At 32.5% G+C, this 18,477-nt stretch overlaps 1 protein-coding gene across 1 annotated transcript in view; it reads right to left on the bottom strand.

Annotated features, from left to right (window-relative positions):
* Positions 1-18,477, bottom strand: part of LOC126976629 (protein embryonic gonad-like) — a 121,458-nt gene that overhangs the window by 52,581 nt on the left and 50,400 nt on the right. The window contains exon 2 of the mRNA XM_050825109.1: positions 2,045-2,122. Coding sequence (XP_050681066.1) covers positions 2,045-2,122 — 78 coding nt within the window. The remainder of the gene's footprint in view (positions 1-2,044; positions 2,123-18,477) is intronic.

Genomic DNA, 18,477 nt, shown 5'->3' with positions numbered 1-18,477 from the left:
AAATTAAGGTGAGGTTAGGTTTTAATCATGTATGCTGCAAAACTAAGTCTATTAGATGAGCCTTGCATTTGAGAGGGCCCTCTTGTAATTTAGAATCGATTCTATTGATTTCAAACTACATGACCTAGATGTTTAGTAAAACAATGTCGGAGAGAGCATTGTTCACTTCGTCATACGTTTGTTTGTTTCGTTTCACTTTGAATATAAGTGAAGTGTGAATGACATTTACAAGCAAAACTTTCTTATATTTTTTCCAAAATATAGGGAGCTATATATCGTAAGTCAAGACTATGAACGGTCCAAGAATAGACCCTTGTGGTACCACTATGTTGAGTGGAGCCTCAGGAAATATCTTATCATTGACACTGTTGTTGTGTATTCTATTTATTAAATATAATGTCAGGAAATTGAATGCAGTCCTTTTTATATCAAAATGACTCAGCTTGCTGATCAGTGTTGTATGTTGAGCATAATAAAAGCCTTTGATAAATCATAGATAAAACACTAATGAAGTAGCGGAGAGACCTAGTATTTTATATTTTTAAGAGTTCAAGTAACAAATGGCCATAAGTACCTTTTTCGAAATTTTGTGAGTTCATTTCAGTTTAATCGACAAAAACACAATAAATAAATTTTATTAGGTTTCCTTTGCAACTTTTAGTTATTTAATTATTTCACTTTTGGAAATATATGCAAATACACCCGTTTCTTATAAAGGAATTCAGTACAGATTTCTCGATGAATCCTAAATGTGCTGATATATTAGCAGATTTATAAATAGAGCGATGAAACTACGTCCGTATATTATGTAAATCGTAATGCCATGTATTTCTATACGCATCAAGTGCCAACAGTTCACCATTGAGGCGTCACTCAGCCTAGCTGTAGCGAATAAATCGTCACTTCACCAACTATTGAGAATTATTTTACTGTAATCTCTGTATTTGCATTTTTATTGCGAGGTCTTTCTATTTTTGTTTCATTATTTTTTTGAATTGTAAGTATAGGTATTGTTTGATGATTATCTGTGATTAATCAAAACTAACATTATAAGGAGGAAAATTTGATTATTTGTAATGTAGAAACTTAGAAACATTATTTGACCTATATATCGTTATCATTTGGCGATATAAGTCAGTATTGGGCGAACGCTGCGAAAATTACAGAGGAGTCATAAAAGTGGTTTTGATAATCAAATTAAACCAAGAGTGGCCACTAGGTATTAATAATAATAATTATATTATTGTTCTATCATATTTAATTTACAGTATAAAATAGATAAATGATACGTTTTTATTGCCATTCAGCCTATAAATAGGGTGACACTTATTATTATAGTTAGATATATTTAGATTTTTTTTCGTAAGACTGGTTAAGAGTTCCTATTATGAACAAATTGTGTGAAAGAAAACGATCTGTGGATTAAATTTAAAAAAAAATACTCTGTTAATGTAATGTTATTTTTTAGTAATCTAGAACAGTGATTAATAATATTGATCGCAACGTGTTGTATTAGTTTTATTTATTAATCAACAAGAAAAATCGGATATTAAATTCGAAATGAAAATCTAATTATAGCTTATACTGAGTTTCAAAAATAAATTTAAAAAAAGCTATAGCTCCATGATATCTAAGAAAAATGTTTGTATACATATAATACCAGACTATTATGAATGATTATTATATTAATAATATATATAATAGATATGATTAATGTAATACTAGATTATTATGAATCTTTTCTGATATTATTTTAAGTTAACATATTAACAGTCAGCTTACCATATGAATAAAAAAAAATTAATGAAATTTTAATGGGCCTAAAACTAATCAAATATCAAATTTACTGTATTTCTCTATTTAAAGTTGACGATAAATAAAATCAAATTAGTAGGCAAGTTTAAAAAAATTAAATGAAACATTAAATTTTACTGTGCAGCAAATTATGAAATAGGATTGATCAACATTATTTACTTTAATATCTACTGAGAGAATAATTCAAAACGTTAACATTAAATTTATACAAAAATACAAGTAAACTTACTTTGCATCCTTCACACGTGAAAGCACCAAAATGGAATCCCGCCGCTGGCTCTCCGCAAACTTTGCATTGTTGATTCATCTGGAAAATAATTATAATATGTTTGAGAATAATTTAATCAATACGTTGAAATTTAAATTCATTTAATGTGTAACCAGTCGGTAGTACACATTGATTGTTAAATTCAATCCTTGCCTATGTGTATCTGCACTTTTTTTTTTCGATACAAATTCTTTTATAAACTGGAGAATTTATCGAACCTGATAAGATGTGCTTATATTCTTTATTATGTGTATACCTACAGCAAAGTCTGAAAAACAAAATTGGGAAATGTACATACACATTTCTGATAAGACTGTTTCAAATAAATTAAAATGCCATCAAAAACATAACCAAGTCTCATCTCAGTTCTTCTACCATAAAAAGTCCCGAAATCCATGACGGTTAATTTATTCAGTACCAAGTTAAGGGTAGAAGGACCCTGCACGGGCAGTGGGACTTTCAATAACAACAATGCAGTTGCGCTCAGGATTCTTGAGAAACCTTAAAATTCTGAGCGACACTAAGATTGCGCTCGTCACCGTGAGACATAAGGTATTAAGTCTCATTTGCCCAGCAATTTCACTAAATACGGCGCCCTTACGACCTATACTAAATAATGTTTACACATTCCTGCTTCACGGCAGAATTAGGCGTCGTTGGGATTCCCATAATCTAACCGGCATCCTGTGCAAATGATCCTCCCACTGGTGCACTCTTATACATAGGATATTATTCCTGAATAGGACTTAAATCACAATATTTATGATTAATATTATTATTAGGTATATCACAGTAATAGGGAGTATATAAAATTACGTTTTTATAAAAATTTAAAATCTAAAATATTAGATAGAAAAAACATGTAATGTGAAAACAATCGAAATCATTTGTGTTAGTTTAGTAGTTTTTTTTTATTGAGCAAACGGTTAGTGTAAATGTAACCTACGGAGCCTGGAAATAGGTGCGTCTTGGCCCAGATAGGGGACTAGAAGCATAGAATAGACAGTTTGTATGAAATTTTGAAAGTAAGTATGGAGAATCTATGAACCCGTTAAAATATTGATTGGTAAAAATAAAATATCTACCTATTTCCTCCGTACGACAGAATTGGTAACCGATTATACTATATAAAACTTTGAAATAACGTAATTAATTTATTAATGTCGACATTTGAACAATATTTTTTTTTAAATAATATTAAAAATAATATGATCATAAACATTATATATATATATATAAATAATATTATCATAATCATTCAATATTTACACTGCAATGTAAAAACTTTAGCATAGTATTTTAGTTTTTAAAACAATAAAGTTAAAACTTCATAAGACTAGCTGATGCCCCCGACTTCGTCCGCGTAGATAAAGGGTATTTTAAAATAATGAGCAAGTTCGGAAACGTCGATTACCTATCTCATGTCCTATTCCAGTTCTTGTTCCCGTTTTCGCTCCGCTTCCAATAAATTATATGAATCTTATTTCGAGGACGATTGCTATGGGAAACTAAACCTACTATTGGTATAGTTATAACTTATCGGCGTGAATTTCAGTTTTTCACAAAATCCCGCGACAACCATGGATTTTTCCGGGATAAAATGTAGCTTATATCCGTTCCCAAGCTCTAGTCTATCGCTGTACCAAATTTCATCAAAATTGGTTAAGTAGCTCCAGCGTAAAAGCGTAATAGACAAACTTACATTCACATTTAAAATATTAGTAGGGATGTGACAAGTCCACTTTTTGATAAGTTAAGACCCACAATTCTGGCTGAGGTTTGATATCAAAAAATTTAAACTTAGCGCTGTTCTTAGTATAAAAAACACCTACGCCAGATATAAAAATATAAATGCGATATCAACTTTAGGATAGAGACTCTTATATTAATTATACGGATCTCCGAAAATCAACTCAAGTCAACAACATAATTTTATCTCGGACATTTACAAATTCATAAATAAACAACAACTATTTTAACAAAAAGCAACTCGACCACTCGTGGTCAATTCAATCTAGCGACGTAATTGTGGGAGCAAAAAGAAATATTATCACTAGAGCTTCGGTGAGTGGTGTACCACTAAATGTCACCTCACCGTACAATTATGTTCTCATCTCGCGCTGCTTGTACTGGAATTGGAGTGTGTTGAGATTTTTATTTGAATAATCAGTTGAGAGCGTTCAACCCAAGTGACGTTTCAAATTTCAATCGATATTAATTTTTGGTAAGTTTTTGAAGCGATGCAGATGATTGATGATCGTTGATGAGCAAAAATGCATTTCGATGTTATTTTTCTAGTAGTTATTAATTTGTCCGTGGTTGGTCTTACATTTCTAACAATCGAATAAATAACACTCTAACACTTGAATAAAAGTAAGGTTGGATCACACTCTCGCAGAAACTGAATCGTTAAATCGTCATGACTGATCATGATGCAATGAACAAATGTTAGGTAAGATTTAAAGAATATGTCATTTTTTTTAAAAATGGCGTCTTCCTATCGCCATTTTCAATTTTCTTAGCAAAAAACAAAACAAAAATACCAAATCGATTATTTTGCACTATACATAATTTAATAAACTAAAATTTTTATGCTGACTACACTAGGCTCAAACTGTCTCGTGGGGGAAAAGCTATCTGTGCTGTGTGTGTGTAAGCTAGTGAGGGAAAACTATCATGCCAGGATTAAACTTCGCTTTTTTTATGGAATAGGAGGACAAACGAGCGTATGGGTCACCTGGTGTTAAGTGATCACCGCCGCCCACATTCTCTTGCAACACCAGAGGAATCTCAAGAGCGTTGCCGGCCTTTAAGGAAGGTGTACGCGCTTTTTTGAAGGTACCCATGTCGTATCGTCCTGGAAACACCGCAAAGGAAGCTCATTCCACAGCGTTGTAGTACGCGGAAGAAAGCTCCTTGAAAACCGCACTGTGGAGGACTGCCACACATCCAGATGGTGGGGATGATATCTTAACTTGTGGCGAGCCGTGCGAAGGTAGAATTCGCTTGACTTAAGTTAGAATAATTAAAAATCCAAAATCCAAGAACGCGATTGGTATCCAGAGTGCCAGAAATAAACATATATAATATATTGATTAAATAATTGGCCACACGGCACTGGAAGCAGAGGTCGACCATGAACTCAGTGGTCTGATGCCATCATACAAGTGGCTGGTGAATAGTGGATGAAGACTGCAAAGAACAGGGATAGTTGGAAATCTCTAGAGGTTTCACTTCCTTCATCTTTGAGAACGAGAGGCTCTTACTATAATATTTTTTTAATCAAAAGTTATAGAAATAAGAAATTTAATTTATGTAATATGTAAATATTTAAGGATTATGTCATCATCATCAGCCTGAAGACGTCCACTGCTGGAAAAAGGCGTCTTCCAAAGATTTCCACGGCGAGCGGTCTTGCGCTGCCCTCATCCAACGTATTCCGGCTATCTTGACCAGATCGTCGGTCCATCTTATGGGGGGTCCTCCAAATTATCCTACGTGCCCTGCCCACTGCCACTTCAGTTTCACAAGCGTTTGGACTATGACGGTTACTTTGGTTCTCCTACAGATCTCCTCATTTCTGATTCGATCTCGCAGGGAAACTCCGAGCATAGCACTCTCCATTATCCTCTGAGCGACCATGAGCTTTCTCATAAGTCCCATAGTTAGCGGCCATGTCTGCGTACCGTAAGTCATCACTGGCAACACACACTGCTTGAAAACCTTCGTCTTCAGACACTGTGGTATTTAAGGAAGGAATATGTACAAATTATTTAATCTTGTAAGAAATATAAGCCTTGTTTATTTTTATTTTATTATATTAATATGAATTAACATCTAAGATTTTATAAGAAAGAAAAAAGCAACATAAATCTGCTTAATAAACGCTTAACGAGCACCCAAATCAAAAATAAATTTGAATAAAATTCAATGTTCACAATTAGTGCAACGTACTTTGGTACGAAGATTGCGTGCAAACAATGTGTATTTAGTGCAGCAATCTTCAGCGAACGAGTCCGAGCTTATATTTCGTCAAAATTAAATAAATGAATGATAATAACAGGTTGCCGGTTGTGGGGTTGAAATGCCGTGACTGCTGTCTGTTAGCACGTTTCGTCTCTTTTTGTTTGTTTGACACTCATGTCTTGTGGATATATTTCGTGTACTCGTAAGTCATAACAGTTATTTTCTTAAAGTTGGTTTATTAAAAACAGTACCTTCTGTAATCGGCTTTCGCTCACATGATCGTTCTGTCATATTCTCGTTGGAGTATCCGATGATAGCTGTTCGCGAAGATAGTGATCAAAAAATAGTTAGTAAAATATGATTTCAGCTATTTAAAATTATTAATATTTTTATTTTGATGTCACTCCCTAGGCATCCTATACAGTAATGATTGTTTTTATCAGAATTGGCATACAAAACGCCCGAAGGAAAAGTTAATTATAAAAATATCAGACAAAACATTCATATATTATTATAACAATTTCTAGAATGATTAGTGGCAAGTTGTTACATACTAACTTAATTTAAGAGTAATTTTTCTTAACATAAATGAAGAAATTATTTTAGACTCCACTTTCACTTAAAACAAAAAATCTTTAAGACTTTGTTCAAATGTCTTTTTTCGAATTTATATTTATTACAATATAGAGGATGGGTCCTGTCATGAATAGATAAAAACAACCTTTTTTTTTATGGAATAGGAGGACAAACGAGCGTACGGGTCACCTGGTGTTAAGTGATCACCGCCGCCCACATTCTCTTGCAACACCAGAGGAATCACAAGAGCGTTGCCGGCCTTTAAGGAAGGTGTACGCGCTTTTTTTGAAGGTACCCATGTCGTATTGTCCCGGAAACACCGCACAAGGAAGCTCATTCCATAGCTTTGTAGTACGAGGGAGAAAGCTCCTTGAAAACCGCACTGTGGAGGACCGCCACACATCCAGATGGTGGGGATGAAATCCTAACTTGTGGCGTGTCGTGCGAAGGTGGAATTCGGTGGCAGGAATCAGGTTAAACAGCTCTTCCGAACACTCCCCGTGATAAATGCGGTAGAAGACACACAATGATGCGACGTTTCTACGCAACGCCAAGAGATCCAGCCGTTCACAGAGCACTGAGTCCCCGACAATTCGAGCTGCTCTACGTTGTCTACTACCTACTTTAAAAGCTACACAAATAAAAATACTTTTACCTAGATGAAAAGAAAAACGATGTCATACCTTGTGTTTAAAGGTGTTATAATTAAAGTAATTGACTAACAAATATATATTAAAGTTATTTCAACTGTAATTCAAATCCCCTGTGGATTTGAATTGTCTTTCTTTACATTACTTATTACAATTTTTAATTTACACAAAATAAAAAAAATCACTCATCATATAAATTATCTCAACCGCAAAATAAGTATTTCAATTTAATTAAAATGAAACCAAATAATGTTTAACTATGTTTGTTAAAATTGTTTCAATGTTAAATTTAAAATAAAAAAAAAAACAATCATCAGACAGGCGTACCCGCGTGACGTCACGATGACAGATCGCTCACAGCTCAACGAGCCTTCAACGAGACAGGCCTTATTTAATAAATTCTTGCTCTCGTTCTCGAAACGGATACGTATTTAATTTTTAATTCTTGTGCTTTGCAGTGATCGCTTCTTTTAATTTTTAAATAATAATAATAATATTGACACACTTTTACACAAATAATCTTGCCCCCAAATTAGGCATATAGCCTGTGTTGTGGGTTGCAAGACAACGATGTATTAAATACAATACACTTACTTAAACATACATATTTACATATAAACATACATAAGTACAAATAAACATACATTAATACATATAAACATCCATGGCTCGGAAACAAACATCCATATTCATCATATAAATGCTTGCACCTACAAGGATTCGAACCCGGGACCTCTAGCTTAGTAGGTAGGATCGCTAACCACTCGGCTATACATGTCGTCTTAAATGAAAATAAGTTGTTCCTTTATTAAATCGGATAACGAGCCAGTGTATGGTTCATCTGATGGTGAGTAAGCACAGCCTCCCTCTTGAACACCAGAGGAATCACAGTTGGCGGACATTATCTCGTTTGTCACATAGCATAAATGATCATCTAGCCAGATCTATCTTACTTACCATCTTCTAGACACTCAATATCGTGTGTACATTAATTCGTAAGATCTCAAACTTTGTTTATTCTCAAATATTTATTAATATTTAATTTCTTATGTACTTTTTGAGGAAAAATCACAAAAACGTCCAAAATATATGTGGGTGCTATATATATTAGAATATACATACAATATTCCATAGAGTCATAGCATTCTATGTCTTAGTGATTGCCTAAAGATTTACAAATTTTTATTTTCCTTCATATCTATTATAGACACGGAATTTAGCACATTTTTAATAATCTTCTATAGCTGAGATTATTGATTAATTACTGTTTATAAAACCAACACATTTATAAAACAAACACTGCACAACAATTAATGTTGTACTAGGTGATTTCTCCATCATATTGAAATGTATTAAAATTTTGAAATAAACAAAATTTGACCAATTAATTAGTTAATTTATATTATTAGTAAGTACTCTGGTATTGAGATGTGAGATATGTAATAATAACTATTTTATTAAACTTTAATGCATATTAAATTTGAATGCACTATAATAATCATTAATTACTCCTCTTCCAAAAAAGGTATTTATTCGAAACGAACGATAATAAATCTCGATCTCATACTCGACAATTACAAAGATATAATCAACAATGCTAAGCAAATGCATAAGTATTGCTTAATTAAGCCAAAAAGGGCAGTAATCAGATAAAATTGAGTTTGCAACCCAAATTTTGGACTTTGATATATCATTCATGGGTTTCAAGATGGCCGGCGAGATTACGGCGCGACAATTTATAAATGCAAGTTTGACAGCTCAAATTGATCCTCGAACAAATTTAGCATGTACTTATATCGAGCCGTATAAGGCGGGAGACGTAAATATAACTTGTATCTGGTCTTTGGTTCAAATTTTGTTGTTGTTTTATGTTAGACGTTGAGATACGCGAACATAATATTTATATTCACTTTTGAATATGATCAAATCCATGGACCCAATCATTTTTCTGCTAAAAAATATTTAAGTTTTTTTATGGGAATAAATGAAGAGACTTCACTGGATGGTAAGTGATAAGCTCTGTCCATTTCAATGCACTACCGCTCAGGATTGTTGAAAAACCTAAAATTCTGACTTCGTCACTCCAATCTTGCTCGTCTGTTTGAGACATAACATGTTAAGTTTTTTTTTTCGTTTGTATTGTACCTATATTATTAAATTGTGTATTTATAAGTTAAAATTAATATTTATTGTAGGCGATAATAGTATTTCTTCTAACATGCCAGACAAACCTCTGTGGTTTTTGGCCTGTTATATAATAATAAATTGTAATTCTATTTTTCATAATAAAAAAAAAAATAGTCTCACTAACCCCATAATTTTACTAACTACGGTGCTGCGTTAGTTTTGTTTAACAAGCTCATTAATAAATAAAAAATTAAAAACTCGAATTTAGAAGAGTTAATTTATTAATAAAATTAATGTTTTAAGATCATTTTAAGCCAAAATTATTATTTTTATTAAACTCTTCTTTGTTCCAATTTAAATATAGAAGTGACGGGTAAAATGTACATATTTTAATTTTAAATATTTTTATTAAAGTAAATAATATAAATTAATCCACCGAAATTCAATAAAGAACACAAATCTAGCACATCAATGTTTTACATCACAAAAAGGCTCCACTGTGGCACACCTAGCACTTATTCTGCTTAAAGAAGCCTCTTATAGATATTATTAAGATGCAGGTTTTGGTACTTTTCGGTCAAGTGCGAATCATTTTCCAAGAGTTCCAATTGAATGAGTTCCGTATCGTTAAATTTATAAACGCCATGTAGTTATCTTACTACTTAATACTTTTGTAAAATAATAATTTACTTAAACTTAAATGCTGCAAGTACCGTCTTGGCCTTTTACAACTTTTTGTTATATGAGTAAATACTAATATTACAAAATTGCAGATATCTAGCTATCGCGGCTTACGAGATACAGTCCACTGACAGACCAACTCAGTTGAAGCTTCCCGTTGATTACCTTTCGGGTATGATAATCTAAAAATAGTTAAATTGTTGCTTCACGATAGAAGCGAGAAATAATTTAATTGAAATAATATACAAAACCGATTTTTCGCCAAATTACGAAAAATTTCGCAGCATATAGTTACTAAAAAGGCAGGACGTTTTCATTTTATATGTATAGTTGTGTCAGCGACAAAGACATAAGCTAAACTGGATATGATTGTGATTTTAACAAAGGCATCTTCAAGCAAAATATGTCTTGTCATACTGTATGTTCTCTGTATGTTGCAGTATTCAATATAAACGGACATAATTACGCTGTAGATCATTATGAATACTGTGGGTATATCTAAATAATCATAAGCGTCGATATCCGTTACGTTTCACTCTTCCATCGTCACATTATTTTGTTTAAGTTTTCCCTCAGCGTTGGCTAGTCACATTTATTTTGATATTTGTAAAAATAATTAACGCGCGTGCGACACGAGCACATCTCACCTATAATTACTATGTATGTAGTTACAAACCTACATTGGCTGACACAGCTTTCATTAAAAAAAAATCAGTTAAAAAACATATAAAGTACAGTCCAAGTGAGACTTAATAAGAAATAAGGAGTGATTAAAACAAAACAAGCGACAGTGGCACAATAGGTTGAACCGTTGACTCTCACTACGGAGCACCCGGTTTGATCCTCGCCCGCTTCGTGTCAATGTATATTCGGTTTTTGAATTCATACATACGTTTGTTCGACTCTTTATAAGGTCCAAATATTTGAGTTTTATTGAGTGTAAATTCCGCTAATACTGTCTTTAATCAATTCGACACGTGTTTTGCCTGTACCAGAAGATGCTGACTCGCAAAATTCGGGCACAAACTTCAATTTGAACAAAATTTAAGCATTTTTGAGGACCTCTTTGAAAAACAGAGGATACATTAGTCTCGTGCCATAATTTGGCGAGTCAACATCTCCTGAGGATACCTCGTGTAGAGGCGAAATACATGTCAAATTGATTAAAGACAAATACAAATACTTATTCAATAAATTTACTTTATAAGGTCGGCAACGCCCTTGTGATTTCTCTAGAATTACAAAATTGTATAGGCGGCGGAAATCACCTACTATCAGGTGAGCCCTATGCTCGTTTGTGCTTCTATTCCATATAAAAAAAAACATTTGTGTAAAGCAGATGTTTTAAATTATATCGCATATGTTGATATCACCTGATTGATATTTAAAACCTACTTAGCCTTTTTATAGATTCATATTAATTTGTAAAATAAAACAACTTTTGCTGTTGTCTTTTTCACTCCGGCACAGATGGAATCCAAATGAAGTGGGACAGCATTTTCAGGTTATACCAAAATGCTACCAGTTGCTTTTCCCAGGCGATCATCTTAATATTTACGACCGCACCGGATTACGCATCACCAAAACGATTTGTTAATTTATCATTTATATTAAAAAGGATTAAATGGACCAAATGCTATCGTTATAAGGTCGTGCAATCAGGTATATTTAATCCGAATCAATTGCTCTAATAAATCATTTTTATGTATTCAAATTAGGAGCAGAGATACTGCGGGTTTGGTAAGTTTGTGATATTTTTATTATAAACATTGTTTTTTATAATTTTCGCTGTCAATGCATAGCAATAACATTTTTTTCGTAACAACCAAACATGTATTTTTGTCCGCTAAATACAGCAAAAAATAGAATACATTAACGAACTTCCCAAAGAGATCCAAGAAATACCACGAAAATCAAAACACGCTTCAAGATACTTCCTGAATAAACAAATATGTATGTCTTCATTGTACTTATCTGATAAAAATTTTATATATATATATCTTATATATAAAATTCTCGTGTCACAATGTTCGTTCCCGTACTCCTCCGAAACGGCTTGACCGATTCTCGTGGAATTTTGAGACCATATTGAGTAGGTCTGAGAATCGGCCAACATCTATTTTTCACACCCCTAAATGTTAAGGGTGGTCCATACGAAATTTTCTTTTTTTGTTTAGTTTGATTATGAGTCAGCATTAAAAAATACATACAACTTCAAATTTTCACCCATCTACGATCAACAGTTACTATATATATACTAGCTGACCCAGCGAAAGTTGTATTGCCGATATTAAAATCGCGATACAAAAGTAACTGTTGATCGTAGATGGGTGAAAATTTGAAGTTGTATGTATTTTTTAATGCTGACTCATAATCAAATAAATTAAAAAAGAAAATTTCGTATGGACCACCCTTAACATTTAGGGGTATGAAAAATAGATGTTGGCCGATTCTCAGACCTACTCAATATGGTCACAAAATTCCACGAGAATCGGTCAAGCCGTTTCGGAGGAGTACGGGAACGAACATTGTATATATATATATATATGTTCTATTACTTGAACTAAATTTTATTCAGTAATTTGTAGGTTTCATTCATTAATGTTGTGAGTGGCTTCGATTTTAGACATCTGATATGCTTTTTTAGTAAATCCATACTTCAATAGTTGTTGACGACATTATGATATGATTTGATAAGGTAGAGTGTTTCGTTTAATTGTTAAGATTATAAGATGGCTGTATACATATTATTTTTGTGAAAAAAAAAATCAATTAAGGAGTAATCTCCAAGAAATACGCTTTTTTTATAAGGATCAAAGACGAGTTATAGTTATATGTTGGAAGGCTTTTTATATAAATTTTATCTTAAACTTATTAAATTAAGTAAATTGATTGAAATTTATCCAATAAAAGCCAGACTCAATACTTACTAAGTCATACTTATTTCCTAATACTATTGTTAAGCTTATACTTTAAGTGTACATTCAATTAGTATTTAAGAGAAAACTTTCTTTAGTTACGCAAACGTAAGCAACAATAGTGTAATAGTTGCCCTGTCGTTAGGACATATTTCTTTATGTATTGCTAATTAAGGTTTGTAAGTTTCTTTCCTTCCTAAGATAATCTAATTGGATTGTTATTGACGGAAATCATTGCTAACGGAAATATTCTCCTTTGGATATAAAAATAACGTTATCACATTTTGTTTTTTTATTTTATTTCAGATGTAAATTATTTTAAGAAACTGAGGCACATACATTATATGTATACTATAATATACTTTACTGATAATACTATACTATAGTATATATATGCCCACTTATCACCAAGTTCGCTCGTTTGTCCTCCTTTTCCATAAAAAATAAAAGAAAAAATATTTTAATGCTTTTTACACATTTATAGAGATATTATTTTATTTTTTGTTGGTCAGCGTGAAGTGAATATTAGTCTCCTATTATATCAGAACTTCAAAGTTTTATACCTTTTAAGTAGAGCTTTAACTATTAGCGGTGGCAAGAAAGTCTTAGCAATGCATTCTATAAAATACTAGCTTTTACCCGCGTCTTCGTCCGCGAGGAATAATCACTTTGAAAAGCATTTAAAATTTTTTGGAATTCTTTGCAAATAATACGCGTACTGCTGCGGTTAATACACATATGAAATGTATATCTTAATAAACTTTTATGAACTACTTTTTTATTTTTCCATCCTTTGCTTTTATGTTTCATTGCTTTTTACATAAAGATTTAGCGGTTTTTAACCGACTTCAAAAATGGAGGAGGTTCTCAAATCGTCGGTATTTTTTTTTATGTTTGTTACCTCAAAAATTTCAACTGGGTGAACGATTTTGATAATTCTTTTTTTATTTGAAAGCTGGTGCTTCCCTTATGGTCCCATTGTAATTTGGTAAAACCATAAAAGTCATAAATTTGCTTTACATACGTATAGCAAAGTGGATGATAAATTTACGAATTACTCAAGATCGCGCCAACCGATTTCGATGATTCTTTTTTTATTGGAAAGGATATACTTCAAAGATAGTTTGGTGAGAGTTGGTTAGGTTTTGATTACGGAAACCATGGCAAAGTAACGGAACTCTTCAATTATTTTCTCAAAATTGATTCCTTTAGAATTCTTTTTGATGTCATATCTAATATACTAGATACTACTACCGCTTCGGAACCAAATGGCGCTCTGAGAGACAAGAAGCGGCGCAAGAAACTCTCCCAGCATTGTGAAACAGCAGCTGTGAAGTAATAGGATTTACGACAGAGCCATTTTTTTATAAAACATTTAAATTTATTTATAGATAATGCCTGAACAGTGGCTGGGACTTTATTATAGAAGTGTATACATTTACCCTTAAAACTATTGTGTATCTTATGAAGCCTACTAGAATTAGTTACAAGCAATCCCTTATTTCCAGTGTTATAATAATGAAAATCACTATTAAGAGCAAAAAGGTAACGATTTTTGTGAACATATATTAAATTTTCATAAATATACTGACAATGAACAGTCATAATATTTATTTCTTTAAATTTTTCTTTGAGAGACTGTCTATTACAATAGATATAATATGCACTAAAAAGTATTAAAATAATTGCGTATTTTTATACAATCTAATTCTAGTTCTAGTTTAGTTCAGTAATCGTTATTGTAATTTTTGGAGTCGGTGTTATCCAAGATAGGTTTGTAACTGCACACATAGTTATAGGTGAGATGTGCTTGAGTCGTGAGGACGCGAGAGGCGAGAGCGGGTCGCGGCGGAAGGACACCGATTCCAAAAATAACAATAATCGTAACTAGAATTAGATGTATTAATTATCTTGTATAAAAATACGCAGTTATTTTAATACTAAAAAAGTGCATATTATATCTATTGTTTCGAAATAGTGTTTTTGAAGGTGGTTGTGTTTTGTTAAAAAATTTTTGTACTCATTTATACTCAGTTCGCACGTCACATAAAGTTGCTCATGGCAAAAATAATTGTTTCGTGATTTACTCCTCTAACTTTTAAGCGTTCTATCTTTTGTACCAAATATAAACAAAACGGAAATTGGAGTTAGGTGTGAAAGGATGTCATTGTTGGAATTTCCATATGAACTTTCATCCCCTATTTCATCCCCACTCAGGTCGAAATTTAAAAAAAAAACACTAATGCACATAATATTTATGTATTTCTTATCAAGTGCCTAAATACAAAGTTTTATGGAATCATCTTCGATAGTGACACTCTACATACAAACTTCCATCACCTATCCTTAATCCCTCCAAGCCTTTTTTCGCGATAAAAGGTAGTCTATGTCCTTTCCCAAGCTCTAGTCTATCTCTGCATTCAAAATCAAAATAGGTTTAGTAGTTTTGACGCCTTAACTACTGTTTAGGCGTAACAAACAAACTTACATTGACATTTAAAAGATTAGTAGGGATTTATGCAATATATGTCCAAATAAAAAAAGTAAACATATCAAAAAATCATAAAAAAACTTCTCATAATCACATTGTAAATAGAAAATATGTATACTATGTATGCTTCGCAAAATCATGCAAAAAAATTAATAATATATCAAACATTATTGTTAGACAAATTAAAAATTACGAAATCATTCATAGATTTTTAATACTAGTCAATATGTAGACAAACTTTTGAGAAAATGTAATTATTAGAAGTCATATTTTATTATACACATATAAGGTTATTGTTAATAACATCAAGATACTCTATTCTATTAAAGAGTCAAGCCTCTTACTAATACTAGTTGAAGTATTATCTATTTAAATAATTCCAACGTAGATCAAGTCGGTACGCCACAATTCCTAGATGGCAAAATGCCTCATCTCAGCTAATTGAACTTAATTATAGTCAGGAATTCAACTGAACGATCCAGTTGCAAGCATTTACGAGGAAATTAGATACAGTGGCCTTTTTTCGTGGATTCTATAAAAACGTGTTATGGGTAAAGGAATGAGATAGTTCTCACGTGATAAAACATCATTAATTGATTTTATCTTTTTATATGATTTAGTACTGTCTCATTTATCATGTTGCAGCGTTGCTGGCAATAGAGGATAACAGTTCACCGCAATTTTTTTTATATTGTCACAACAAATACGAATTTTAAGCATGATGTTTGAGCACAAATAAAATTTGAAAAACAAAATTTTATGAACGATGCGGGACTCGAACCCCCGACCTCCGGCGTTTGGTGTCGGTGTTCTAACCAACTGAGGATCGTTCATATTTTTTTTTTCAAATTTTATTTGTGTTGTAATCCTAGAAGTGAGGTTTATCACTTTGAAAACATAACATATAGTTTATGATGTTTGAGGTCATTGGTGAAATTCAGTGACAGGATTCAAGGTCAAATAGGCTCTTCGAATACTCCTCGAATTAGATTTGGTAAGAAATACAATTCATAACGTATTTTCGTTTCTATTTTTGAATCAAACCAGTCCCTGCTTCGCTGCTACAAGGATTCTGAACTAAATTGGGGTTACACTAGATTATCTAGTGATATTAATAAAAATAACAACACGTTACTTATGTATTTATATTTTCATTATGTTGAAATATTTGTTGAATAGGAAATATAGCGTTAAACACAGCTCTTTCTTAACAACAATAAATTAACTTGTAAAGATAACAAAAATGACTATAATAATTTACAGAATCAACACAATTATATTGCGATTGTAACCTCAATTAAGTCGTAATTGCAAATTGCTTTTTAAACAGCAATAACTTGTTGATACTTTTGAAAACTTAATTTTCATAAGTAACTGTCATCTGCAATGTAATAGTGGTCGCAATTAAAGCAATTTTATGAAACTTGTTAAAATTCTTTCACGAAATTGTTTAAGATGCGTTTTTAAATCTTCATATTTATTGCGTTTTTTAAATTAAAAATTGGATGGAATGATCGATATCTGTAATTGAGTTGCCATGGTAATATAGACATTTTTCATTTATAGAGAAAATTTCGCTCAAAACTGGTTTGCCTATCGGATACTTAACATGTTAAAACAGCATGACCATATCTTGTTAGCTCAAGTACTCACTCGTACACACGAGCAATGTATAAAAAGGTTTGTATAGAAACATTTAACATTAGGATAAAAAGTTAACAATAGAAACTCCACATGCTCCTAGTTAACTAGTGGGAGGCTCCTTTGCACACAATGCTGGCTAGATTATTGGTACCACAACGGCGCCTATTTCTGCCGTGAAGCTGTAATGTGTAATCATTATTGTGTTTTGGTCTGAAGGAAGGAATAGCTAGTGAAAGTACTAGGCAAAACGAGACTTAACAACTTATGTCTCAAGGAGACGCGCGCAAATGTGGATCAGAATTTTTGGGATTTTCAAGAATCATGAGCATGGGCAGGGCGTATCAATTACCATCAGATCAACGTCCTGCTAGTCTCGTCCCTTAGTGTCATAAAAAAAATGCTCACATTTTAGGGCTCTTCAAAGTGCAGGTCCGGTTACATATGGAGATATTGCTCTCATATTCTCTGGTCTGCTGCACCCAGTTTCAAGTCAAACCATTTGACGCCGTGCAGAGCTGCTTGAATTGTAGGCGGTGAGTAAACGCTCCTGTGATTCTACTGCCTTGCAAGAGAATATGCGGCGGTGATCACTTAACATCAGATGACTCGCACGCTTGTTTGTTTCTTTCTTCTTATGGTTGTAGGGAGGGGTTATAGGGGTTGGTACCGGCACATGCGTTATGCTCTAGCTATAAAATTTATAAACTATTTGTTTAAGCAATTGGTATTGAGGTCTTCTCATTAAAAAGCAGCCTTTTTCGAAATTGGTGAATGATAAAATGTGTAAGTTTAACTTTTGCCACTTTTCAACTCATTCAATCAATTTTGATCTGATAAATTTTGATTTGATTTGACGATAAGTATCACGTACTCTACCTAATCCATGTGTGAGTGACTCATTTGACATAACATTACTCATTATATTATATAGTCCTCCTTAAAAAAATGTGAAAAGAGATATAATTTATTAAAAAGCATCGGTGACTCAATAGATAGTACCGTCGGCTCTTATCACGGTGCCCTCTGTTTGAACCTCGCCCGCCATATATCGTTTTGTGGTTTCGGTTTTCGAATTCATATGTCCCCACTGCGCTCCAACTAGATACCGCACTACCTAAGAACAATAGCTTTTTTATTATGGCAACTTTGTATAGTAGTGTGTAGTGGCTATTTGTAAAGATGCTTGTGTTCGTGGCATCTTGACACTCAATGGCATATTTCAAAAGTAACTTATATACGCTTCGTGTTATTTTATATTGAAATTAATAAAATACAAAATACTTACTGATGATATGTGGTCCCTTTCTTATTTCTTGTAGTATTATTTTTACAAAGTTTTAC

This window comes from Leptidea sinapis, chromosome 41, assembly GCF_905404315.1.
Source record: "Leptidea sinapis chromosome 41, ilLepSina1.1, whole genome shotgun sequence".
NCBI classification, from domain to species: domain Eukaryota; kingdom Metazoa; phylum Arthropoda; class Insecta; order Lepidoptera; family Pieridae; genus Leptidea; species Leptidea sinapis.
Note: the sequence above shows the minus strand (reverse complement) of the source record. Positions and strands in the feature narration are given on the sequence as shown.